Raw genomic sequence first — 26,794 nt, forward strand, 5'->3', positions numbered from 1 at the left:
AGATAAGGAAAAATAACAATTTTAGATGTACACAATGTAGATGTCACAAAGCTAGTGCAAGGGAAATACTGAGCAGTTGATAAGAACATGCAATAACAATGTCACTATGTAACAATAGGATTTTACATTGATGGTCTTCCCAGATATTACCTTCACTATAGTACCAGGACCCATGAAATCCTCATGAATGTGATTGTGCCTGGTACTGTAGCTCGGCCCCTCTCACTTTATTAGATAGAGCTACATTACCGGGCATATCCACATTTGTATTACATGCCATATTGCCAGGTCATTCTGAGGGTAGGTCATCAATGTAAAATCTCAGAAAGCCCCTCTAAAACTAGGTTGGTAAACTAACTAACAATAAAAATATCCTGATGAAATGGGTTCAAACTGATGGCAAAACAAAAATACCAGCATTAGTTTTAAGAATCTTGGTATGAATTTGATTTTGAAGTTAATCAATTCCTTTGGAGTTTTTTTTTATACTGTAAATGAAAAACACACATGAAACTGGTCCCCCAGCATTGGAGGCTTTATAAGATTTAATCATTGTTGCAGTATCAACCACCACCGGACCATCATCTTGGTAAAACCCCATTATGATTTAGTAGGTTTATTGGGCACTGGCGGAGTCTGTGGTTGTGAGAAAAGCTCAATACAGTTGTTTTTGTTGTTATTTAACTCAACCAACATTGCATTGTGGTTTCCCTTTATAACCAAAACTGCAACACAATGTGAACAGAACCTTAAAATTTGGTAATATGCTTTCAAAAGCATTACAAATGTTTATTTCCGTAGCTTTACAATATTTGTTGTCTATTCTTTTACTCACGCCTTTACCATTAATGGTATAACTAATTTGAACTTGATATCATGGTCAACTTTCTTATTCTAATGACTCGGGCGATTATTGGCTTGACCTCTGATTTTTGTATCTTCATATTTTGTTGTTTTGTTTTATTCTCATATTTATATGCAATGATACTTATCTATTTTGCTATTGTAAGTTTAGGTTGCTATTAGGAAAAACAAGATAAAAATGTGAGTTTACAAGAAAGTAAATGTATTGATAATATTTGATCCAAATATATTGTTAGATCTTAGTAAATACCTTTCAAATATTTCCTTTTCTGTAAACAAGTCAAGATAACTAAATGGGGAGTCCAGTAAGTAGAGATCAGCATCCTTGTATACGGCTCTGGAAAAGAGAAATACACTGCTACTTACTTCATAAGTTACACTCTTTATGAGCTAATACAAAACTATAAAGTATAATGGAAAAAATGGAAACGGTCACATTTAGGCAGGCTGCGCTGCGGAAATGAAGAGGCTTGGGATTCTAAATAATTTTGTATTAATACTAACGCATTTCTGCGTCGGACTGGAGCCTTTCTCAAAAGTTTAAATACCAAGTGACATGGCAGGCTAATGGCTGCACGATTGTGAAACAAAATCTTGTGTCAATTGGCCATTAAGGCGTGCAAAATTATAGTCACATGCAGCTGGCCCTACACTGTGAGTGAATGGGAAAAGTCTGATCTATTTCTGTATACTGTGACTATTGGCAATTACAATGTAACTTCTGTGTATCCTTTTGTTACTTATGTGTGTCACCCTACCTGGATGCCACAAGTGTAATAAAGCTGTGTCTGAGAGCAAGGGGGAGGTTCTCTGGTCAGGGGAACATTAGCATGCAATGCCTCCTGTCTCAGGCCAGTAGGGGGAGCAGGCTGCCCCTATAAAAGCTGGTACTGGGGACAGGGTTAGAGAGAACTGGATTGCCTGTCTCAGCTCTGAGACGTGTCCCAGAGTGGAGCAGGGACAGAAAGTTGATTGCACCTAAGAGGAAGTGTGGCAGTAGGAGAGAGCCACAAGCCAGAGACAAGAGGCGAAGAGAGCCTGTCTTGGCAGAGAAAAGACTTAATTTTACCAGACTTTGGTGTCTGAGGCTGGAAGGATTCCACATCCCCCAGCAGAGAACCAGTTCGCAAGGGACTATACTTTCCTTGGCCTAAGAAGCCTGGAGGCCCTGCCACAACCGAAGGGACCAGTAAAGCCGTACAAGGCTGGGAGCAGAAAGGAACCCACGTCGCAGGCCATACAGGCGAGAATACACGGAAAGCTTGGAAACGTGGGCTGTTACCCTATAAAGAGGAGATAGCCAGAAGGAGCGCAGAAAGCACGGTAGGCCTACACCCTCACCCTGACCAGGGCCAATTTCCCCGTTGCTCTCAGACATCCAGGTCCCCTCCTAGCCGGGACTGTTTATGGGTCAGTTTACCTGTTGTAGTAAAGACCCTGGACTGCAACTTGTTGTCTGTGTGCTCCTTGCTCCTCCAGCACTATCAGCACTGGGATTCTCACTACCATCACTCCCACCATCCATTATACTGCCCTGGGGCCGCACTCTTCCCGTGGGGAGTCACACTACCCTAGCTGCACACCTCATCAGCCCCAGCGGTCTGCATGCAGCGGCGGTTCCTAATAACCGCAATCCACGGGTGGCGTAGTCGGACATTATCAGCAGAACGTAACGGACTACCACTGGCCTGACCACCCTGAGCCACGGAACCGGGTTGCCACTACTACTCCCATCGTTTCCCCCTATTGCCCGGATCCGAGTGCCCCACGGCCCAGGGGGCGAGTCATATGCACTGAAAAATTGTCATGTTTGTGCTAGTCGGCAATAAGCTGTAATTTCACTTGAAGTCCCTGGGCACCAATGTAAAATATGTAACAGGCCCCGGAGCTAACATGCACTATTTACTATACTGGTGTCTTTGTGGCAGAGAGGCCTTTTGGACTCCTCACATATTAATGCGTGCATGCCATATGGCTGCCCCTTTGGTAGTAAGTGCAAATCTGCCATCATCTAGACCAGGCCTAGTAAAGCCTAAGGTCCTAGCTTATGGCATAGACACAAAAAAGTGCAAATTTGGCACAACATAAAGTTGCGCTTTACACTATAGTCCCACCATAAACATGCTATGACTCCCTACTACATATGCAGAACTAAGCAAACAGCCCTATGTTATTAGACCAGAGAGATGAACAGGCTGGGGACAATTTCCAGCGTCTCTATTACGAATTTGGTAATAAAAATGGGAACTTTCTATCTATCCTTGATGAGTTTATGAGAATTTATATAACATTAAGGGCAAATACATGTCTCTCTTGGACTCAGACCACTCCTTGTAAATTAGGGAATACAAAATATATTTCCTTCTCTATCTTCAGGGACTGACTTTTACAGCTATGGAGTTGCTCTCGACTATCCCAGATCTTAGAGGGAGTGTCCACCAGTCAGCCAACCCCTCGTTAAATCCTGTATTCCCCAGTGTACAATAAAAAAACATAGATCCTCACCTATCGCATCGGTGCCATTCCAACAAAGTCATGCGAGCGCTGGAAGACCTGATGCTGATATCGCTGGAACAGCACCGATGCGGGAGGTGAGGACCTATATTCCACTGTTCAAGGAATCTAATGAATTAGGTCCTGGATAGGTACCCATACTAACTCAGGACTGTAAGAATGGACCTTTACGCCCAATCCTTTCCCCCTCAAGTCTAATCTATCAATGAAACTGCACAAAGGCTTGAGGTCTAGCGCAGGCCTGTTGTGGGTCTCAGTCTTGATTGTAAAGAAGAAATAATATTATGGTTGTAGATATTTTTCAACCTGAATTTAGAGTTTGGCCTATTGAATAAAAGCTAATCTGTTTTTTTTTTTAGCTGCCCCATGTGCAAAGCATGTATGTATACGATATATATTCTATAGACATTATGTTTTATTGTATATGGAGCCATCAAAAACCAAGGTAGGTGACCTTTTAGATGGCTGCCAGTTACTAGTAGAATTGACATATACAGAGGGATTACCAACACCACAGGAAGTGACTTTATTATTGCAATGGATTTGCTGCGTGACATTTATGCAAAGTAAGGTAATGCTGTTATAAGATATGGTGCTGGATGCTTAAAAAAAATAATCATAGCCTTACCTTGCTAGAGAAATTCTTGCCCGCTGACCTCCACTAAGTGTTATTCCTCCTTCCCCTAGAACAGTATTATCTTTTTCTGGAAACTTCGCAATGTCCTATAACAATAAATAAATATGATGACATTTAAAGACCTGAAATGCACAGAGCACATGGGAAACTAGCATTTAAAGGATCAGACTGAAATAATTTATTGCCATATAATAACTGAGCCATTTTACTAATTGGATTCACCTTTCTACAGGTGTTTCTTTGTACAAATTAAAATGGTTTTAAACAATAATTAAACAATCAACAATGTCTGCTTGGGGGGTTCCACTGCTGTACCTGCACGAAATCCCTCAATTGGTGAGTGTGTGAGCTATATTTGAATAACTCTGGAAGTAACCTAACAGTTTTGTATAGAAATTAGAAAAGCTGACCCCAATTGTTTCCCATCATGCAAAATAACAAATGCTAGTTTTTAGAATGCTGAGCCATGTATAATCCCGCCCACACGACTGACTGGCAGATTTCTGTGTACACTGTGCATAGGCAGAAAGCGACCAGTCAATGATGGGGGCAGGGTTATACAGAGCTCAGAACGCTGGAATCAGGATCTCTGTTTCTACATTATGCTGCTCTCAGATTAGGTGGATTCTCTTTAAATATATGAATATAATTCTGCCATTTAGTAACATTAACATGGAGCAGACAAATAAAATGCAGAGGCGTAACGATCACGATCACAGAGCGTGCAACCCTGACACCAGCCCCTAATTCAGCTACATGTACCTCCAAATATGAACGGTCAGCTGAAATGTATTGCAGAGCAGAGACTCGCCGGCTCCCTGCACTGCAATGCATACCGCTAGCCAATCAGAGGCCAGCAGCTGACATCTGCGTGCCCATCATGGGCGGCACATGGCCGTGACATAATGCACTATGCTGGCAATAGCTATAGCTACTGTGTCAGCTATAGAAGGAGACGCTGCACGTGATGAGAGTAGAGGAAGGCAAGAAGAATCAATTACGTTTTTTTTTTGGGGAATGGAACGGAAACATTATTACTGGAAAGGGATCAGAATTGGGGACATTAATATCAGAAAGAGGACAAAGATGGGGGAGATTATTACTGGAAGGGGCGAGGATTGGGGACATTATTATAAGAAGGGGCTAGGATGGGGGACATTACCATAAAAATGGGTCAGGATGGGGAACATTATGCCAGGAAGGGGCTTGGGATGAGGAACATTATACCAGGAAGGGGCCCGGGATGGGGAAGTCACCAGGATGGGGGACATTATTACAGGAAGGCGCCAGGATGGAGGACATTATTATATGGGGGGCGAACACATATCTTTATAGAATCTAGAACGCTACAAGGGCCCATAAATCTGACCAACATGAAGGTAGGGGCCCAGGTCCAAATTTTGCACTGGGGCCAATTGGATTCTAGTTACGCCACTGGCAAAATGTATGATACTGTTTGAAACAATGGTCTCAGCTCTGGCCAGCTTTTAGCAATGAACTCAATGCTACTACAAAGCATAGCTGAGCATTTACATATATAAAGAGGATAGGTACTGCTGCTTATATAACAGAGCAATGTACAGTCTGTGATATAAATCACAGCCTTTGTACAATCAAAATATGATGTGACAGGAAAGACAATAGAAACTAAATGCATTACTTCTTCAACATGTGAATATTACAACATGCCTTAAAGTATATCTATTACACAAGAGAAGTAATTGCCAGATGCAGGGCACTCCATGCCTTAAATACTTATTCTTTTCACTATTGTTCTAGAGAACATAAAGGTCAACTTGCCCTTCGCTTGTAGGGACTAATAACTGATGTACTTGTCTTTCTGTTAAATAATCAAGCTCCATGGTGGCAACTGATTTAATTTATTGTACTCCCATACCTGAGTAAACATATGAGCGCATTCCCAGAGAATAAAAATGACACTCATTAGTACTTCATCCGGATGACTAATATGAACATATGGAGCTAGTAAAATGTTAACGATAAAGAGTTCTTGTAATGTTTGGAGCTATGTGGAAACAGAAAGCCCCCACTCTCTCTGCATTAAGAATATATACAGGTATATCAACAAAAAATGTATTAACAGACAATTACAGCAAATCGACCTAGTATGAGCTTCATTGTGTTATAAAGTTTTTGAGTTAATATTTTTTCTTGAACTTGTAGACATGAAATATAGATCACATAATGCATAGTACATAATGACTACTATACTAAAGGAAACATCAAGGTGCCATAATGTATGTTTTGCACATTACTATGTTGTTCCTTTTGGTATATTGGCATAATTCCATCATATATTAGGCAACAGAAAGTTCAAAGCTTAGAAAAAGTAATTACATGGAAATGGCATTGGCAGGCTAATGACACCGATAATTGCATCATCAAAAGAACGCCGGGCTGCCAAAGGTGACAATACAGTGAATAAATAATAATTCACCGGAATTTCTATCAAACCCGACACCAATATAATACTTGGAGTTACAAATTGTAAATAAATAAATTGCTTTATGAGCAGACTAGGGAAGTGTAATGAACAGCAGTAAATATTTGCACTCTGCACACCAGAACTGCTTTAACGTCCAACACAGTCTATTTCACAACGCAGATTTATTTAGTAAGATAAGAGGTCACTTTACATGTTGTAAATTGTTATTATTCTGGTTTTACACAATTTAGACTTGCCTTGAGTAAGTAAATAAACACATAATAATCCGCTCCTAATGTAACGTAATGATGAACTTACTTTCTTAAATCACAAAGGGGTCAAGAAATCTAAGATATGGGGGACTGCTTGATAAAATGTTCGCAGACGGTGTTCATAGGTGGAGACCAAAAAGAATTTTGATAACAATAAGGTTCTTAGTGACATAGCTTAGGCTCAGTGGTTCTGCTACATTTTAGCTTCCCTTCTAATACTAGTAGTAACTAACACAATAGAGAACTACAAGGCCACTATCAGGGTAGAACTGGCAGGGTTGGACTGGCCCACCAGAGAACCGGTTAATCCTCCGGTAGGCCCTGGCTTCTCTTTCAGGAGAGTTCATAGTGCAAATCTTGCAGATACGATGGGGCTGTTGAGTGGGGGAAAAAGGTGGGCCCTCAGAATCAAATCCTCTGGTGGGCCCAATGTTCTTCAGTCTGACACTGAGCACTGCCATTAGGGGCTCAAAGAAAATGTGCAAAAAAGGGGCCCATCTCCACCCACCAGTGTGTAGTGCATAGTGTGGCTTATTCATTTAATCAGTCAAGGAGCCCACTGTTCATGCAATCAGTTATTATAGAAGGCCACCTCAAACCCAATTTCCATTAGTCATGAGGCTGGCAATGCAGCTGGCCTGCTCACTCTCCAGCTCCTCTCTGCTCCTCTACCAACATAACCTTTATAGGTCTGTGTGAAGAGGCAGTGTCTTCATTAAACAGAATAGTAGGAGCAAGTCATTATTTTTTCGACAACTGTGTTACTCACATGTCCTGTCAAGTGCTTGCCTACCTTCCTTCTCTAATGGCTACCACCCAACTAACTCTTAATGTTTACTTAAGTAGCATTGTCCACAGTTGCTTCAAGTTGGTCAGGAGATTCTGTCTACTTCACTTGGCTGAGTTCCAGCAAGGTGAATATCATTTCCTCTGCTACACCTGACTTCCATGCTACAACTTGTGTTATTTCCAAGCCGAGTCCAGATTACTTTATGTTGTCCAGATTGCACTTACTTCTCTGCTACACTGCTAGTATTAACCACTGCCATGCTGAAAGATACCAAACTGCATTTACGTCTCAGATATTTCTGTGTTTAACCATTTTCATGCCGAAAGATACCTGATTGCAATTCTGTGCAAAACTGCTTCTCTGCAGGAAAATATCGGTTTCCTATATTGTTATTATACTCATGTGAATCCGCACACTTGGTTCTGCATCATCTATGTTACATGCTCTGCTAATTTGTTCTGCATATCCTTTTGTCCTGGCTCTCACGTATCCACGTGCCTTCCAGCAAGACCCACCTCTGCTACACCATCACTCCATTTATGCTGCCTTCCCAGACATATGGCTTAAACAAACCACCTCACCAGGTGAGCTCTTAACACAATACCCAAGCCACAGATAAAAAAAGGTGCCATGGCATCAGAACTTTTGCTGCTGGATATGGAGTATGTATCTCTTCTGCTTGTTGCCTGTGACGCGCCCCCTGGGCCATATTCTTTGGGGGGAATATCCGGAGCCGGATCAGATGGGAGTTGTAGTCTTCCGAGTGGCTGTGACCCGGTCCGTGCCCAGGGTGTCAAACTCAGTTGTATGTGGCAGTCCTACAGATGTTATAAGTTCTTTATTGTCGACTACGCCACCCGTTGTATTGCGGTCACTATGGCCGCCGCTGCAGCAGGGTCCGCTGAGGCTGATGGTGTAGGTGCAGCTTTTGGTGGTATAGCCCCCAACGGGTGGGGTATAGCCTCAGGGGGTCAGGTGCAGAGGATGGGGGTTGTGGTGGTGCAGCATAGGTGTTAAATGAAGACAGAGTCGGGTTGTGCAGTTTAGGGTATTTACTCACTGCTGATGTTCCGGTCACTCCAGCTTCAAGTGACCACCCGAGCCGTGCTGCGTCCACCAGGTCCTGGATCCAGCCAACCCCCAAGCGAGTCCGGAGCGTGACCCTGAGCTCTCCTTCTGTCCTTTCTCTGGCCGTCCCCACTAGTGATCCACCCAGGTCCAGCTCCCTCGGGCCTTCTGTTGGGTGACCCTTGGCCTTGGGTTCCCTGACCCTCCACGTGGTATGCCTTCGTGGTGGATGTGGTGGGTGGCCGTGGCAGACGCTGCCCACGGCCTCCGGTCTCTGGCTGGGGTGTGTTTTTGCCCCCACCAGCTTGGGTTCCGGTACCCTGATGCCGACTCTTCACCCGTAGCTTGAATTTGGGCTCTCAGAGTCCTCTCTTTGTCCCCTCTCTGGGTCTTTCCTTCTTTCTCCTCTCTCTCTCTCTCCAGGGCTGCTCTGCTCCTCTTCCTCTGGCTCCTCACAGACTGACTGACTGTGGCTGACTGACCCTGATCTCTGATGGTGCCCACCTTATATACACCCTCTATGTGTGAGCTCAGGTGACCAGCACCCAATGAGCTCCTATCTTTACCCAGGCTGCTCCCCCTATCTGCCCCTACACTACTGGGATGCTCCACCCCCCTCCCACTCCAGCCAGGAACAGACTCGGTCGTACCTGCACATTTCTAAGTGGGAGTACCGTCGGTCTGCTCCTCGGAAATGGGATGTGTGTAGTGCATGCAGCCTACCGAGCTCAGTTCCACACTCCATCCTTACCCGGGAGTGGAATATCACACCTCTGGGTTGAGGTGCAATACCCCTGTAGCAGCCGAATCCTCAGGGTGCTACATTCCCCCCTGGTAAATCACAGCACGTCCTCGGGCTGTAAGACATAACATCCACAAACATACAAATTTTTGCATAAACATAAACATAATAAAACATCATATAAAACTTTTCATAAAACATTCTCGTCGCCTCAGGCTCCTCCTCCGGTCACTGTGCAACGTGTGACCGGGTAAAGTGCGACAGTCTCTCTGGAAAACTGGTTTTCCAATAAAACCGGTAGGGGGCGCTTTAGGACGCGCAACTATTTACAGGGGTAGTGGCCGCTCTCAGTCCTCGGCCAGGTATTGGGGAGGAATGACCGCTCTCAGTCCTCGGTCAGTGGGATTTAGGGGTTAAACGGGTAACAGTTCACACTTGCTGGTCCCAACGGGGACTATTTTTAGCAACAGCAACAGTTTCAGTTTATGGTGCCCCGACGGGCAACTATATACAGCTTCTGCTTCGCTGTACTTAACGACGGCGTCCTCCTGCTCTTTCTTTATTGTTACCTTTGGCTCTAGTTTCAGACCCGTCCGGGTCCTCTTGTTCTTCCTCCTCACACCGCAGCTCTTCCTCCGTCAGACGATGCACATGGAGGGCGTAGGGTCCTTTGGCACACTTGTGCCGGGTGAAGGTGACCTCGTCCCCGATGTAAAGGTCACGACCTCTGTGTCCCTCCGGTAGGTGGGACTCAACGTCTCTCCTGGTCACGAAGACGTCGCCTAGGGTGCGGTGGTCTCGGATGAAGCCCCACCCATGCTGCATGTTAAACTTTATCACAGTCCCGGTGGTGCGGGGACTATGCACTGCACGGGGGTCTCTCCTGGCCCGGCTCTTCTGCTCCGCGCTCCTTACTTGAGCTTGCTGTTCCCGGACCCGCCTCTCTCTCCGCTCTCTCTCAAAGTCCTCGAGCTGTTGGCGGCAGCACTCAGCACGCTCCGCTGCAGCTGCCCGAGTCTCTTGAGTGAACCCCATGAGATCTTCTCCAGTGGGGTCCCACTCGAACTGCGCTTCTGCTAGCGGGGGCGAGATCCTCTTTACGGGCTTTGGAGCCGGGATCAGGGGTTCATCCAGGGGTCTCTCTCTCCGGAGTCGGGGATGGTGGAACTCCGGTGGCCATATAAATGGCTGCCCATCCGGGCACGTATGCTGGGCGTACAGGTCCTCTCCCAGATGCGGCACTCTTGGTCTTATGGGCGCGGTGGTGTTAGCGCCCGGGTTGCCCGGGCCTTGCGGCCAGGCCTGGGGTATCTGGAAGGTGAAGGGCACCGTAAGGACGGCGGCGCCCTGGGCTACTTGGCCCTGCGACCAGGCCGGGGGCTCCGCGGAGGTAGGGGGCGCTGTTGGTATTGCGGCGCCCGGGGGTACTAGGCCTTGCGACCAGGCTGGTGGTACTTCCTGCTTGGTCACGCCCGGGGTCGAGGCGTGTGACGTCACAGGGGTCGCGGCTCCCGTTTGAGGCCTAGTCTGCGGTGGTGACGTTGCAGCGACGGGCACGGCAGGATAGACTTCGGGCTCTGCGACGGGGAGCTGGGGCAGGTACGCGGTTTCCCGGTTTGGGGTATAGACGTCCCCTTTACCTGCCTCCACTCGTTCGGCTCCCTTCTCGGCGCCGTCTCCGGCCTTCAGTCCTCCCGCGCCATCCTCAGAGGCGGTCGGTCTCCTCGTCTCGGGTGGCGTGCTCCGCTGACAGGTCTCGGTCTGCTGGGCCATCTCACGGCTCCACTCCGCCAACGTCTCTCGCTGCACCCGGGCCATCCTCCTTGCGAGGCCCTCCAGAGCGGTCTGTGCACACTCCCGGTCTCGGGGGAGCTGTGCTAGGACCTCCACTAGGCCTAGTGGGGTCGTTGTTTCCAGCAGGCTCCTGACCAACGGGTCGGTGCTGCTCTGCTCTTCTACAGTTGTTTCCAGCAGGCTCCTGGCCAGCGGGCCGGTGCTGCTCTGCTCTCCCTCTTCTGTTTCTAGCAGGCTCCTGGCCAACGGGCCGGTGCTGCTCTGCTTTCTCGCCATCTCCGGGTAAGCTCCTCCGATATTCTTCTCCCGGCTTCTTGCCTCCGGGTGCGCTCGCTCTAGACTCCTCCAGGCGGCACCCATCTTTGTTCTCTCCTTTCGTCTCCTCCCCCTTCGAGGGCGGTCCCGGGGCCACTTGGTGACTGTCAGCTCCAGGGGCTGTTCTTTCACGCTGACAGACACCTCTAGCATCACAGTCTCTGTTGGTGGGGGCGGTTTCCACTTTTGGCGCCATTTTCGGTCCTGGCCCACGATGGGAGGTGGCCTCTCGCCACCCTCTGGCACGCCCATAATGGCGTCCGCTCTTCCAAGGCGGGAAACCTTTGGAAATGGCGGGAATCGCTTCCCAGTGGCGGGAAACTCTGCAGATGGCGGGAAAAAGCTGTTAATGGCGGACAACCGGCTGGAATTGACCTGTGATGGAGTCCGATGGCATGGACCCTCCGGAACCGGCAGGAGACTTCTTTTTGAGGTAAACTTGCACTTTTCTTCAGGCACGCAGTACCCGGGTGTTGCGGGCACGTAATCCTGCCGACTACGCCAAAGTTGACGCGCCCCCTGGGCCATATTCTTTGGGGGGAATATCCGGAGCCGGATCAGATGGGAGTTGTAGTCTTCCGAGTGGCTGTGACCCGGTCCGTGCCCAGGGTGTCAAACTCAGTTGTATGTGGCAGTCCTACAGATGTTATAAGTTCTTTATTGTCGACTACGCCACCCGTTGTATTGCGGTCACTATGGCCGCCGCTGCAGCAGGGTCCGCTGAGGCTGATGGTGTAGGTGCAGCTTTTGGTGGTATAGCCCCCAACGGGTGGGGTATAGCCTCAGGGGGTCAGGTGCAGAGGATGGGGGTTGTGGTGGTGCAGCATAGGTGTTAAATGAAGACAGAGTCGGGTTGTGCAGTTTAGGGTATTTACTCACTGCTGATGTTCCGGTCACTCCAGCTTCAAGTGACCACCCGAGCCGTGCTGCGTCCACCAGGTCCTGGATCCAGCCAACCCCCAAGCGAGTCCGGAGCGTGACCCTGAGCTCTCCTTCTGTCCTTTCTCTGGCCGTCCCCACTAGTGATCCACCCAGGTCCAGCTCCCTCGGGCCTTCTGTTGGGTGACCCTTGGCCTTGGGTTCCCTGACCCTCCACGTGGTATGCCTTCGTGGTGGATGTGGTGGGTGGCCGTGGCAGACGCTGCCCACGGCCTCCGGTCTCTGGCTGGGGTGTGTTTTTGCCCCCACCAGCTTGGGTTCCGGTACCCTGATGCCGACTCTTCACCCGTAGCTTGAATTTGGGCTCTCAGAGTCCTCTCTTTGTCCCCTCTCTGGGTCTTTCCTTCTTTCTCCTCTCTCTCTCTCTCCAGGGCTGCTCTGCTCCTCTTCCTCTGGCTCCTCACAGACTGACTGACTGTGGCTGACTGACCCTGATCTCTGATGGTGCCCACCTTATATACACCCTCTATGTGTGAGCTCAGGTGACCAGCACCCAATGAGCTCCTATCTTTACCCAGGCTGCTCCCCCTATCTGCCCCTACACTACTGGGATGCTCCACCCCCCTCCCACTCCAGCCAGGAACAGACTCGGTCGTACCTGCACATTTCTAAGTGGGAGTACCGTCGGTCTGCTCCTCGGAAATGGGATGTGTGTAGTGCATGCAGCCTACCGAGCTCAGTTCCACACTCCATCCTTACCCGGGAGTGGAATATCACACCTCTGGGTTGAGGTGCAATACCCCTGTAGCAGCCGAATCCTCAGGGTGCTACACCTGTCCTTAGCAGTGGTTTCCTAGTAGCTATTTTACCATGAAGGCCTGCTGCACAAAGTCTCCTCTTAACAGTTGTTGTAGAGATGTGTCTGCTGCTAGAACTCTGTTTGGCATTGACCTGGTCTCTAATCTGAGCTGCTGTTAACCTGCGATTTCTGAGGCTGGTGACTCGGATAAACTTATCCTCAGAAGCAGAGGTGACTCTTGGTCTTCCTTTCCTGGGGCGGTCCTCATGTGAGTCAGTTTCTTTGTAGCGCTTGATGGTTTTTACAACTGCACTTGGGGACACTTTCAAAGTTTGCCCAATTTTTTGGACTGACTGACCTTCATTTCTTAAAGTAATGATGGCCACTCATTTTTCTTTACTTAGCTGCTTTTTTCTTGCCATAATACAAATTCTAACAGTCTAGTCAGTAGGACTATCAGCTGTGTATCCACCTGACTTCTGCACAACACAACTGATGGTCCCAACCCCATTTATAAGGCAAGAAATCCCACTTATTAAACCTGACAGGGCACACCTGTGAAGTGAAAACCATTTCCGGTGACTACCTCTTGAAGCTCATCAAGAGAATGCCAAGAGTGTGCAAAGCAGTCATCAAAGCAAAAGGTGGCTACTTTGAAGAACCTAGAATATAAGACATATTTTCAGCTGTTTCACACTTTTTTGTTAAGTATATAATTCCACATGTGTTAATTCATAGTTTTGATGCCTTCAGTGTGAATGTGCAATTTTCAAAGTCATGAAAATACAGAAAAATCTTTAAATGAGAAGGTGTGTCCAAACTTTTGGTTTGTACTGTATATATATGGGTACGGAAAGTATTCAGACCCTTTTAAATTTTTCACTCTTTGTTTCATTGCAGCCATTTGGTAAATTCTAAAAAGTTCATTTTTTTCTCATTAAAGTACACTCTGCACCCCATCTTGACTGAAAAAAAACAGAAATGTAGAATTTTTTGCAAATTTATTAAAAAAGAAAAACTGAAATATCACATGGTCATAAGTATTCAGGCCCTTTGCTCAGACATTCATATTTAAGTCACATGCTGTACATTTCCTTGTGATCCTCCTTGAGATGGTTCTACTCCTTCATTGGAGTCCAGCTGTGTTTAATTAAACTGATAAGACTTGATTTGGAAAGGCACACACCTGTCTATATAAGACCTCACAGCTCACAGTGCATGTCAGACCAAATGAGAATCATGAGCTCAAAGGAACTGCCCAAGGAGCTCAGAGACAGAATTGTGGCAAGGCACAGAACTGGCCAAGGTTACAAAAGAATTTCTACATTACTCAAGGCGCTTTGCGCATACACGGGAGGGGAGGCAGAGCAGAGCATGTCACAGGACCTGTCACAGGGCCCTGTGACGTGCAGGGGAGGGGGGGGGGATAAGGTAACTTAGCACAGAGGCGGCGATTTAGTAAATAAGAATAGTAAGCAGATAGGAGGAGTATTCTTGGCGTCCCCAGGATGCCAAGCCTCTGGAAAACAGACTTTATAAAACTAGATTTCTCTGCAATCAGACCTCTGCTATGGGCCATACAGGTATGTATAGATTTACTTTTCTATACCCTGTATACCCATAGTAGAGGTCTGATATCGCCCAGGGGGTGACACATTCCCTTTAAAACATGTGAAACCAGTCTATCTCAGGATTCCTGTGAGTGAAACACAGGGAAACCATGTTTAACATTACTTCTTACCAAAAATGTATTGAAAAAGAAAAATGAAGCTTTCTACAAGTAGAGATAGAAGACAGGTGACATGTATCTTAAAGTCTTAGAAAGGCGATGCTTATATGTACAGTACTTATTTTCATATTTTGATTAGTTTTGGGATGACAAAATTGGAAATGATCCAGTACAGGATCCAATCATTTGAATGGGTACAGAAATGTCCTAAAATGTCTTGACTGCAATTAAGCTGCAATACGATTTTTAGCTGGATTTAAATACATTGCTCAAAAAAATAAAGGGAACACTCAAATAACACATCCTAGATCTGAATGAATGAAATATTCTCATTGAATACTTCTTTTGTACAAAGTTGAACGTGCTAACAACAAAATCGCACAAAAATCATAAATGGAAATCAAATTTATTAACCAATGAAGGCCTGGATTTGGAGCAACTTCTGTGGGTTGTAGAGTCTGTCTCATGCTACCACAAGTGTGGAAAGCACTGTTAGAACCTTGCTCTTAGGTTTTTTTCCTTTGCTGGTCTCATGACCTCGTTGGCCTATTTAATCCTGCTCCGCCCTTCTGGCTTTGCTGGACTTCATTGTATAACTACTTTCTAGCTAGCCTGTGCTCTGTATCTAACTCTGTTAGTTTGCTTGGTCTACGGACCTCAGTGTTCTATATATTTTGTTTGTTTGTCTGTCTGCTACTATTTCTGTTAGGAGGTGTCCCATTTTCCTCCCAGTCCTTAGTACTTGTAGGGATTCCTTCCCCACATCTATAGGTCTCCGTACAGACTAGCTTAGGACTTTAGCAGGTCTGATCGCAGGATCAGGTTCCCTGTTACATCGTAGGGATTCAGCTGAGTTCTATCGTAGGGACAGATTTCCTCTCTTTCCTTAGCTCTGGTAGCAGAACATAACAAGCACAACCAACATTCAAAAGTGACCAAAACATCAGCCAGAAAGCATTGGTACTGAGATGTGGTCTGTGGTCCCCACCTGCACAACCACTCCTTTATTGAGGGTGTCTTGATAATTGCCAATAATTTCCATCTATTGTCTATTCCATTTGCACAACAGCATGTGAAATTGATTGTCAATCAGTGTTGCTTCCTAAGTGGACAGTTTGATTTCACAGACGTTTGATTTACTTGGAGTTATATTCTGTTGTTTAAGTGTTCCCTTTATTTTTTTGAGCAGTGTACATAGTCTGCACAACATTTTTGCTTGGCCAAAAAAACTAGATTGCAATGAGATAAGTTTTTTTTTTAAACTTTGAAGTCTATGGGAAATAGATCTTAAAGGCTGGTCATCTGTTAACGAATCTGTTTTTTAAACACTACGCATTCACAGACACTAACGGGTCTGTCACAAACGGAACAAAAATGGATGCAAAATAGAAACCAAGAGTGCATCTGTTTGTGCTCCTTTAGCAATGGATCCATTTTTTAAATACTGGATCCAAATGGATAATAACTGGACAAGTCACAAGCGCCTAAATGACATAGCAAGCATCCTAGTATAACTAGAGCTAATGTAAAAATGTAAAAAAAATGGAGTAATCTAAAAACAGATCTGTTGCATAACTGATGCATATAGAAAAAGAGGGATCCCATTTGCTCCATTCTGAGTATTATGGGGTCCGTCAGATACCGTCTTGTGTAAGATTTGAGAATGGAATAAAAAGAACATGATGCAGAACTTGTTTTTCCATTCTGAAAACTGACACATAGCAGAATCCTGACAGACACTATAATAATTATTAGGGTTTCATTGCTTCCCTTTGGATAACTTATGCAACAGATCTATTTTTGACATTATTTCATTTTTCTTTTCCTGAAAATGGAGCAGACAAATGGAGTGAATGTCAGAATGGAACTGTTAACAAAGCCTTTCACACGTATCTAAACTCGCATTAGGCTATGCCTACACTAGCCGTTTTTTCAGTGTTTTTTATATGCTTTTTATGCAAATTTTCAGTTTCGTTTTACAGTACCAGGTAAGTATGAGATTTTAGAAATTTCATGCACACAGCTTGGTTTTTTTGTCCTCAATATTTTGTGCTTTGCATGTTCTTTTGCACCATAGAGCACGTATCTTTTTTCACCCGTGGTAGTGCAAAAAATGGTGCAAAAAACACAGGTATCAGGTTTTGCTGCATTTTTAGTGAAAAAAAGCAAGTACAGCAATGTGTGAAACCTATTTATTCTTGTAATTTTCCCAAGTTTAAACCATCTTGTCTTTGACACCTGAGATGACAGGTTGGATTAGTTTAATTAAATTAGTGATGCGTTAAAAGTAAACATAGGCTGAGCTAGGCGTGAGATTGAACAATACCTGTGGCCAACCAAGGTATGAAATTGAACAATGCCAGAGCAACTCAATGGCAGACAAAAGTGTGAAAGTAAGCAGTGTCCTACAAACTCAATGCACTGCCAATGTCTTAGGTAAACTATTCCTGAACAATTCACCTACCCCCACTGTTACATTTGTAATTCTGGTTAATATGGTTTCACATATGTCTTGCATTAGTGACCTGTGTTCATGCTTCTGTGGTGGAAGCAAATCTGAACTTTGGGATTCTGAAAAACGTTCCAATAACGCAGCAAAAAACGCACCACAACCTGCATTTTTGATGCTACTTTTCTGCCAAGAGAGCAGGTTTTGCTGTAGAAATAAAATGCACCAAAAACACCCTGTGTGAGCATAGCCTTAGCTTGAACCAAGACCTGCGTACTCAATCCAAGGACAAACTACAGTGCACACATCTCCTCTAATGCAACAAAGGGAAAAAAAGACACAAGCTTCAAAACCAAAAAACTGTGTGAATGTAGAAGGATCATTCAGACTAATCCTACAAATAAATGTGCATCTTTTTATTTCAATGCTCAATATTCTGTACTGATTCCAATTTACTGAATTCTATCTCCAAAGCCTTGCTTTCCTTACACAACCAAAATGATATACTTCTGTTTAGCTGTAGCATTTTGAGATGGAGTTAATTGAGTTAAAGTGTAACCATGGTTTTAATTTTTATTTCATAAAAAGAAAATAAGCAACTTTGTAATATATCTTATCAGAAAAGTTTGCTTCTTTATCTTCAAAAATTGAACAGTCATTATGAAATAAATTCTCAGTTCTGAGGTAAAATTGGTGTTCAGTGAAGACAGACTTTCCCATTAATTCCCATTTCCCATTACCGAGATAGGAGATGCTATGCATATTATTACAAATTTATTTCCTTTGTGTGTATTGGAACAACATAAAAAACAGAGAAAATAGGCAAATATGGACATAATTTCATACGAAACCCCAATAATGGGCGTAACAAAATTGTTGGCACCCTCAACTTAATATTTGGTTGCACACCATTTGGAATAAATAATTGCAATCCTTCCTATAACCATCAACAAGCATCTTACACCTCTTAACTAGTATTTCGGACCACTCTTCTTTTGTAAACTGCTCCAGGTCTCTCATATTTGAAGGGTGCCTTCTCCCAACAGCAATTTTAAGATCTCTCCACAGGTGGTTAATGGGATTCAGATCCGGACTCACTGCTGGCCACTTCAGAACTCTCCAGCTCTTTGTTTCTATCCATTTCTGGGTGCTTCTTGAAGTATGTTTGGGGTCATAGTCCTGCTGTAAGCTAGGAAGCAAACACAGCTTTCTGACACTGGGGACTACATTGCGATACAAAAACCTTTGCTAATCTTTAGATTTCACAATACCTTGCACACAGTCAAGGCACCCAGTGCAAGATGCAGCAAAACAACCACAAAATATCTTTGAACCTCCACCATATTTGACTGTAGGTACTGTGTTCTCTTCTTTGCAGGCCCCATTCCGTTTGCGGTAAACAGTAGAATGATGTGCTTTACTAAAAAGGTCTATCTTGGTCTAATCTGTCCGAAAGACTCTTTCCCAGAAGGATTTTGGCTTACTCACATTCAAACTGCAGTCTAGCTTTTTATGTCTCTGTGTCAGCAGTGGGGTCCCCCTGGGTCTCCTGCCATAGGATTTAATTGCATTCAAATGTCGATAGATAGTTTGAGCTGACACTGATGCACCCTGAGTCTGCAGGACAGCTTGAATTTCTTTGGAAGTGATAGGGGCTGCTTATCCAAAATCTGGACTATCCTGCCTTGCAACTTTTCATCAATTTTTCTCTGCCGTCCGCATCCAGGGAGATTAACTACAGTGCCATTTGTTGTAAACTTCTTGATTATGTTTTGCACCAGGGACAAAGGAACATCAAGATCTCTGGGGATGGCCTTGTAACATTGAGATTGTTGATATTGGTCAACAATTTCGGTTCTCGAGTCCTCAGACAGTTTTCTTCTCCTCTTTCTGTTCTTCATGCTTAGTGTGGAACACATAGACACAATGAAAAGATTGAGACAACTTTTTCCCTTTATATCTAGTTTCAGGTTTGATTTTCATATTGCCCACACCTGTTACTTGCCACAAGTGAGTTTGAACGAGCATCACATGGATGAAACAAAGTTTCACAAATTTGGAAAGGTGTCAACATTTTTGTCCTGCCCATTTTTTAGGGTTTTTTTGTGAAATGATGTCCAATTTGCCTTTTTTTCTCTCATTTTTTTTCTGTTGTTCCAATACACACAAAGGAAGTAAACATGTGTACAGCAAAACATTTGTAATTGCAACAATTTTCTGGGAGAAATACTTCACTCTCTGGAACAATTTCAAGGGTGCCAACACTTTCGGCCATGACTGTACATAAAAAAACATATATATCAGTAGATATCCCAATCCAGAACAGTAACTGTAATAGAAGATGCATCCACTAAAAGGCAGAGCAATAACTCTGCCCCAAGATAACAACTGCAATATATATATATATATATATATATATATATATATATATATAAAAATATATATATATAGATATACGTACAGTGCCTTGTGAAAGTACTTGGCCCCCTTGAATTTTTCTACATTTTGCCACATTTCTGGCTTCAAACATAAAGATATAAAATTATATTTTTTGTGAAGAATCAACAACAAGTGGGACACAATTGTGAGGTGGAACGAAATTTATTAGATATTTTAAACTTTTTAAAAAAATTAAAAACTGAAAAGTGGGGCGTGCAATATAATTCGGCCCCTTTACTTTCAGTGCAGCAAACTCACTCCAGAAGTTCAGTGAGGATCTCTGAATGATCCAATGTTGTCCTAAATGACTAGTAATGATAAATAGAATCCACCTGCGTGTAATCAAGTCTCCGTATAAATGCACCTGCTCTGTGATAGTCTCAGGGTTCTGTTTCAAGTGCAGAGAGAATCATGAAGACCAAGGAACACACCAGGCAGGTCCGAGATACTGTTGTGGCGAAGTTTAAAGCCAGATTTGGATACAAAAAGATTTCCCAAGTTTTAAACATCTCAAGGAGCACTGTACAAGTGATCATATTGAAATGGAAGGAGTATCAGACCACTGCAAATCTACCAAGACCCGGCCGTCCCTCTAAACTTTCATCTCGAACAAGGAGAAGACTGATCAGAGATGCAGCCAAAAGGCCCATGATTACTCTGGATGAACTGCAGAGATCTACAGCTGAGGTGGGAGAGTCTGTCCATAGGACAACAATCAGTCGTACACTGCACAAATCTGGCCTTTATGGAAGAGTGGCAAGAAGAAAGCCATTTCTCAAAGATATCCATAAAAAGTCTCATTTGAAGTTTGCCACAAGCCACCTGAAACCAAAATCAAACTTTTTGGCCACAATGCAAAACAATATGTTTGGCGTAAAAGCAACACAGCTCATCACCCTCAAAACACCATCTCTACTGTCAAACATGGTGGTGGCAGCATCATGGTTTGGGCCAGCTTTTCTTCAGAAGGGACAGGGAAGATGGTTAAAATTGATGGGAAGATGGACGGAGGCAAATACAGGACCATTCTGGAAGAAAACCTGTTGGAGTCTGCAAAAGACCTGAGAATGGGACGGAGATTTATCTTCTAACAAGACAATGATCCCAAACATAAAGCAAAATCTACAATGGAATGGTTCAACAATAAATGTATCCAGGTGTTAGAATGGCCAAGTCAAAGTCCAGACCTGAATCCAATCGAGAATTTGTGGAAAGAGCTGAAAACTGCTGTTCACAAACACTCTCCATCCAACCTCAATGAGCTCGAGCTGTTTTGCAAGGAGGAATGGGCAAGAATTTCAGCCTCTCGATGTGCAAAACTGATAGAGACATACCCCAAGCGACTTGCAGCTGTAATCGCAGCAAAAGGTGGCGCTACAAAGTATTAACTCAAGGGGGTCGAATAATATTGCACGCCCCACTTTTCAGTTTTTAATTTTTTTAAAAAGTTTAAAATATCCAATAAATTTCGTTCACTTCACGATTGTGTCCCACTTGTTGATTCTTCCCCAAAAAATTAGAATTTTACATCTTTATGTTTGAAGCCAGAAATGTGGCAAAAGGTAGAAAAGTTCAAGGGGGCCAAATACTTTCACAAGGCACTATATATATATATATATATATATATATATATATATATATATATATATATATATATAGTAGATAAGCAGCTGTCTGAATCATGGATAGGAGGTGCTGAGAGGGTTAATAGGACCAATATATGGGTCTAGGCTTGTTAGAAATGATTTGATGAGATGGACAGAACTAGTAATTCCCACCATCAAATCCAGGAGGTGCAGCTGGTTAAAAAGGGCAGCTAAGCTGTTCATCCCTTGTCTGAGAGTAGAGGTGCAAACTAGTGTTGAGCCACCCCCGTAGTGTTCGAGTTCGGTTCGGTTCGTCGAACACCCGTGTGTTCGCCGAACTGTTCGTCGAACTGTTCGTCGAACACCTTCGAACACCGTTAAAACCAATGGCAGGCAAACAAAAACACATAGAAACACATAGAAAACACCTTCAAAGGTGTCCAAAAGCTGACAAACTGCTCAGAAGACACAACTAACACATGGAAAAGTGACAAGTACATATAGTCATGCGAAAATAAAAGAGGTGGAGGAGTAAAAGGAGGGGGAGACACAGATATAGGCATGTCATGCCCTTCTAAAATCCAAAAAGTGAGAAGCCGACACGGCCAGTCCGCTCCTGCCCGTGCCACCTCCGTGTCGCCGGGTTTGTGCCAGAGCCGCGGTGAACCCTGATGGCCAGCCGCCCTCTCCCAATACTGGTGCCTGTCCGCTGGTGGGTCGAGCGAGCCCCCCTGTGGTGGAGGCAGCTCTAAGCTTTTTAATTTAAATTGTCTCTCTAATTTGAATGAATACACTTTAAATCCATTTACAAGGATCTATTGGAGGGCAAGTCTCATGCCAGCAGCCGCGTAATTCCAGCTCCAGTAGCGTCCACTAAAGCTGCTGCAGTTAAAAAGCTTTTATAAGGATCGAGCTCGGCTGTCCACCGCAAGGCATCCTACTGCCAGTCCCAGCCCCTATGCCTTGGGGTGCCTCCTGATGCTCTTCACTGAGTATCCCATGGTCCCGAAGCATTTCCTTTGAAAAAATTAAGTGTCTAAACTACAGGTGGTGTAGCTTGCTTAACAGCCGGGATAATCCGCTGACTAGCAGACACTGCTACTAGGCACAAAGTATTTCCTGGGCTAGATGCAGTTAAAAATTTGTAATTAGATACTCTCGTTGGATACTGAGAAAGCATTCCATAGAGTCTCCTGGCACGCCATATATGATTCTCTTAAAAAGCTTGGGGTAGGGGTCTAGGGGACCCTTTTATAGCCAAAATCACGGCCCTGTATCGCAATACGTCACCTAGGCTGAAGATAAATGGAACTGTAGCACCCTGAGGGCTCGGTTGCTACAGACGTATTGCACCTCACCCAGAGGTGTGATATCTCACTCTCAGGTAAGGATGGAGTGTGGATCAGGACCCGACACCTGCATGCATTACACCACATTGCCGTGGGGCAGGGCGACCAATATGCCCCTGAGATGGGCACGACAGTCCCTGGCCCTGGCTGGAGTGGGGGGAGGGAACACTGAGGAAGGGGAACCCTGTAGTGCAGGAGCAGGGAGGAAGCAGTTCCTGGGTGCATTGAGAAGGGAGTATAAAAGGTGGGCACCATCTTAGTTCAGTGCAGAGAAGTCTGAGCAGAAGTGGCAGGGAGCAGGGGCTCTGCATGAGCTCTGCTCCGGAGGCGGGCCTAGTAACAGAGGCCCAGGCCTGGAAGAGGGAGAAGGAAGGAAGAGGAGCGGAGAAGGCTCCAGGAACGAGGAATGAAGGGATCCCAGGGGTGCGGACGGGCGAGTCGCCACCGCACGCCCGAATCCACCTGCGTGGAGGGGTCAGGCCAAAGGGGGAGACCGGTCCCCGAACTAGTGGAGGCAGGAAACGACCCTCAGCTAGAAACCGGAGGCTCTGACATTTTATGTGGCGCAGCCCCTCGCTACACCCGCTAGGAAGGCACCACATAGGGTCAGGGAAACTGGCGCCAAGTTTACCAAGAGGAGGCCCGAGGCAGCCGGACAGAAGTGTTGGTAAGAAAGGCCAGACAAAGGACACACAAAGGGGGTCCTGTGAAGTGCTCCAAAGTTATCTGGGAGTTGTCTGAGCCCCTCACCTGGTGAGCACAGTACGACGTGGGCAGCCGTTACCTGCAGACGTGGTCTGGATAATAAGAACTGTGAGTAAAGGCCCTGAACTGCATCACTGACTCCGTGTCGTTACTGCTGCTGCCCTGCACCATCACCCCCATCCTCCGCATACACTGCCCTGAGGCTATACTCCTCCCGTGGGGAGTTATGCTACGCTCTGCTGCACCCACAACACCAGCCTCAGTGGTCTGCCCTGTAGCGGCGGTTCACTCTGACCGCAATCCACGGGTGGCGTAGTCGGACATTTAAACATGAAAACCACATAAATAGTTCCGCCACTGGTTTGACCGCCCTGAGCCACGGAACTGGGTCGCCGCCACGAAGACTACAACCACCAGCATCCACCAAAAAGGGTCCGGCTCCGGGTGTCCCAAGGCCCAGGGGGTGCGTCAGAACATTTTCATCACCTTTCACAATCACCAATGGGACAAGGCAGTGATGTCCTCTGTCCCCTCTCTTATACATCCTAGTGACGGAGCACCTGCTCTCATCAATTCGCCATAACCCCAATATTAGGTGGATTGAGGTGGGAGGCACCGAGTACAAGTGCTCTCTATTTGCTGATGATGTCCTAGTATATATCACTCAATCACATATATCCATCCATGCTGTTATGGCTGAAATAGATCACTTTGTTACATGGTAAAATTTTAAAATCAATGCAGCGAAGTCTGAGGCCCTCGATGTCTCCCTCCCCAAATCCATATAGGATTCCATCCAGTCCAACTTTCCCTTTGCCTGGCCCTCACAGGGTATCAAATACTTAGGAATTCCTATTCATAGAGACCTCTCCCATCTATGTTATCTTAATTTTGGGCCCTTTATTGAACAACTCCATACAGACCACGGTTGGCAAGTTAGAACTGTAAGATTCACTACGTGAACCACTGGTGTTTTGTGGAAAAGCACATGTACACTGCGTTCCAAATTATTATACAAAAAGTGTTTAGGAGTGATAAGGGAAGAATTTGTTTGTTTGTCAGTTAAACTCATTGATGGTGATGTGTGTCAGGGCTCTTTATATCACTGTAAGCAATTGCAGACACCTGTGCTAATTAGTTTGGCAGGTGTGTCCAATGAAAGGCAAGACTACTTAAGAAGGCTCTCTCACATTATTAAGCAGCCTACATTTTCTGCCAAAATGGGAAAGAAAAAGGATGTGTCGGCTGCTGAGAAGCAACAAATTGTGGAGTGTTTAGGTCAAGGCATGACTACAATCAACATTGTGCGATGATCAGGATGAAGTGTCTTGGCAATCAAGAAGTATGTAGCTGATTCACAGTACACACGTGTGCGTGCTGATAAGGGCAAATTGAGGACTCTTTCCTACAGGCAATTACGTCAGGTTGAAAGAGCAGCGGCAAAAAAGCCTTGTCATAGCAGCAGACAAGTTTTTGAAGCTGCTTGTGCCTCCAACGTCCCCCGAACAACAAGATGCAGGGTCCTTCAGAGGTTTGCAGCTGTGCATGCGCCATCCTGTCGACCTCCTCTATCCACTTCACACAAGCAGAAACGGCTCCAGTGGGCCAAACATTACATGAAGACTGATTTCAAAACTGTTTTGTTCACGGATGAGTGCCGTGCAGCGCTCGATGGTCCAGATGGATGGAGTGGAGGATGGCTGGTTGATGGACACCCCACGCAAACACGGCTACAGCGCCAACAAGGAGGAGGTGGAGTAATGTTTTGGGCTGGAATCATGGGGAGAGAGATTGTCGGCCCCTTTAGGATCCCTGAAGGCGCTAAAGATGAACTCCATAATGTATGTGGATTTTCTCAAACAGCACTTCCTGCCATGGTTCAAGAAGAAGAACCGTGTATTTCACAGCAAGATCATTTTTCTGCATGATAATGCACCATCTCATGCTGCACATAAAACATCTGCATCTCTGGCTGATATGGGCATAAAAGGGGACAAACTTATGGTGTGACCCCCATGCTCCCCTGACCTCTACCCCATTCAGAACCTTTGGAGCATCATTAAAAGGAGTGTCTATGATGGCGGGAGGCAGTTCACATCTAAGCAACAGCTCTGGGAGGGTATTCTGTCCTCATGCAAAACAATTGAAGCAGAAACCATCCAAAACCTGACAAATTCAATGGACGAGAGAGTTCAGAAGCTCCTTTCGAACAAGGGGTCCTATGTGAAAATGTAACATCACCTAGAATAAAGTTTTGAGTTGAAAACTGTTTGATTTCAGTTTCTAACAACCTGCTAATGCTTATAATTTCAAAAATGACCATTTTTTTGGTCTTTATTAAAATGAAAAGGTTGATCGAAAAGTTTGGGGGATCTAAGAGTGTGGCAACCCAGTAGTCATGATTACTTCGAATTCTGACAATATGAGGGTCATGCTGCAGGTAGTGCAGCAAGAAGGCACTTATGTGCCTTGCGCATCTCGGAGCCCCAAAATTATTTTCCGGGCTAGATGCAGCTAAAAATTATTTTTAATTTTAAATCTGGTGAAGCTTTAGTATAGATGGCCTAATAGGATCAGTGCTGCACACTGCTACAAAGCCCAAGTTATTTTCCAGTCAAGATACAGATAAACATGATTAGTAATTTGAAAGCTTAAAACGGTTGGTAGGGTGATTTTAACCAATCATCAAGCTTTTACTCTCCCCAGGATGACACAGGCGTAGAAAAGTCGTTTCGGATCCATGATTTGTTCATCTTTATGAACGTGAGTCTGTCTACATTATCAGTGGAGAGCCGCGTGCGCTTATCTGTCAGCACACCACCAGCAGCGCTGAACACACATTCAGACAGAACGCTGGCTGCGGGGCATGACAAGATCTCCAAGGCGTAAGTGGCTAGCTCCGGCCATTTATCCAGATTGGAAGCCCAAAAAGAGCAAGGGTCCAGTGACACAGTCGTGGCTTCAATGTTTACTTGGAGATACTCCTGTACCATCGTCTCTAGGCGTTGACTATGTGTCAGACTTCTTGTCTCCTGTGGCCTTGCAAAGGATGGGCTAAAAAAGTGGTGAAATGATTCCGCAAAATTGATGTTACCAGCAGATACTGTGGTTCTGTTACGGTTTGAGTGCTGAACACTTGACGGTCCCACGGTTGGCAAGTTGGAACTGTGAGATTCACTACGCGCACCACTGGTATTTTGTGGAAAAGCACATGTAAGATTCTGCAACAGTCTCTGCTGATACTCCTGCATGCGTGCATCCCTTTCTATGGCAGGAATAATTTCTGCAAATTTACTTTTGTACCGGGGATCTAACAGTGTGGCAACCCAGTAGTCAGGATTATTTCTAATTCTCACAATTCGAGGGTCATGTTGCAGGTAGTGCAGCAAGAAGGCACTCATGTGTGTTGCGCATCCA

General features: G+C 45.2%; 1 protein-coding gene across 1 annotated transcript in view; it reads right to left on the reverse strand.

Annotated features, from left to right (window-relative positions):
* The window catches only part of CFTR (CF transmembrane conductance regulator), a 229,417-nt gene that overhangs the window by 63,935 nt on the left and 138,688 nt on the right, over positions 1-26,794 (reverse strand). The window contains exons 12-13 of the mRNA XM_073651905.1: positions 4,007-4,101; positions 1,115-1,201 (exon numbers count right to left, since the gene is read on the reverse strand). Coding sequence (XP_073508006.1) covers positions 1,115-1,201; positions 4,007-4,101 — 182 coding nt within the window. The remainder of the gene's footprint in view (positions 1-1,114; positions 1,202-4,006; positions 4,102-26,794) is intronic.

Source organism: Phyllobates terribilis, unplaced genomic scaffold, assembly GCF_046119375.1.
Source record: "Phyllobates terribilis strain yellow unplaced genomic scaffold, ASM4611937v1 Scaffold_11__3_contigs__length_659146591, whole genome shotgun sequence".
Taxonomy (NCBI): domain Eukaryota; kingdom Metazoa; phylum Chordata; class Amphibia; order Anura; family Dendrobatidae; genus Phyllobates; species Phyllobates terribilis.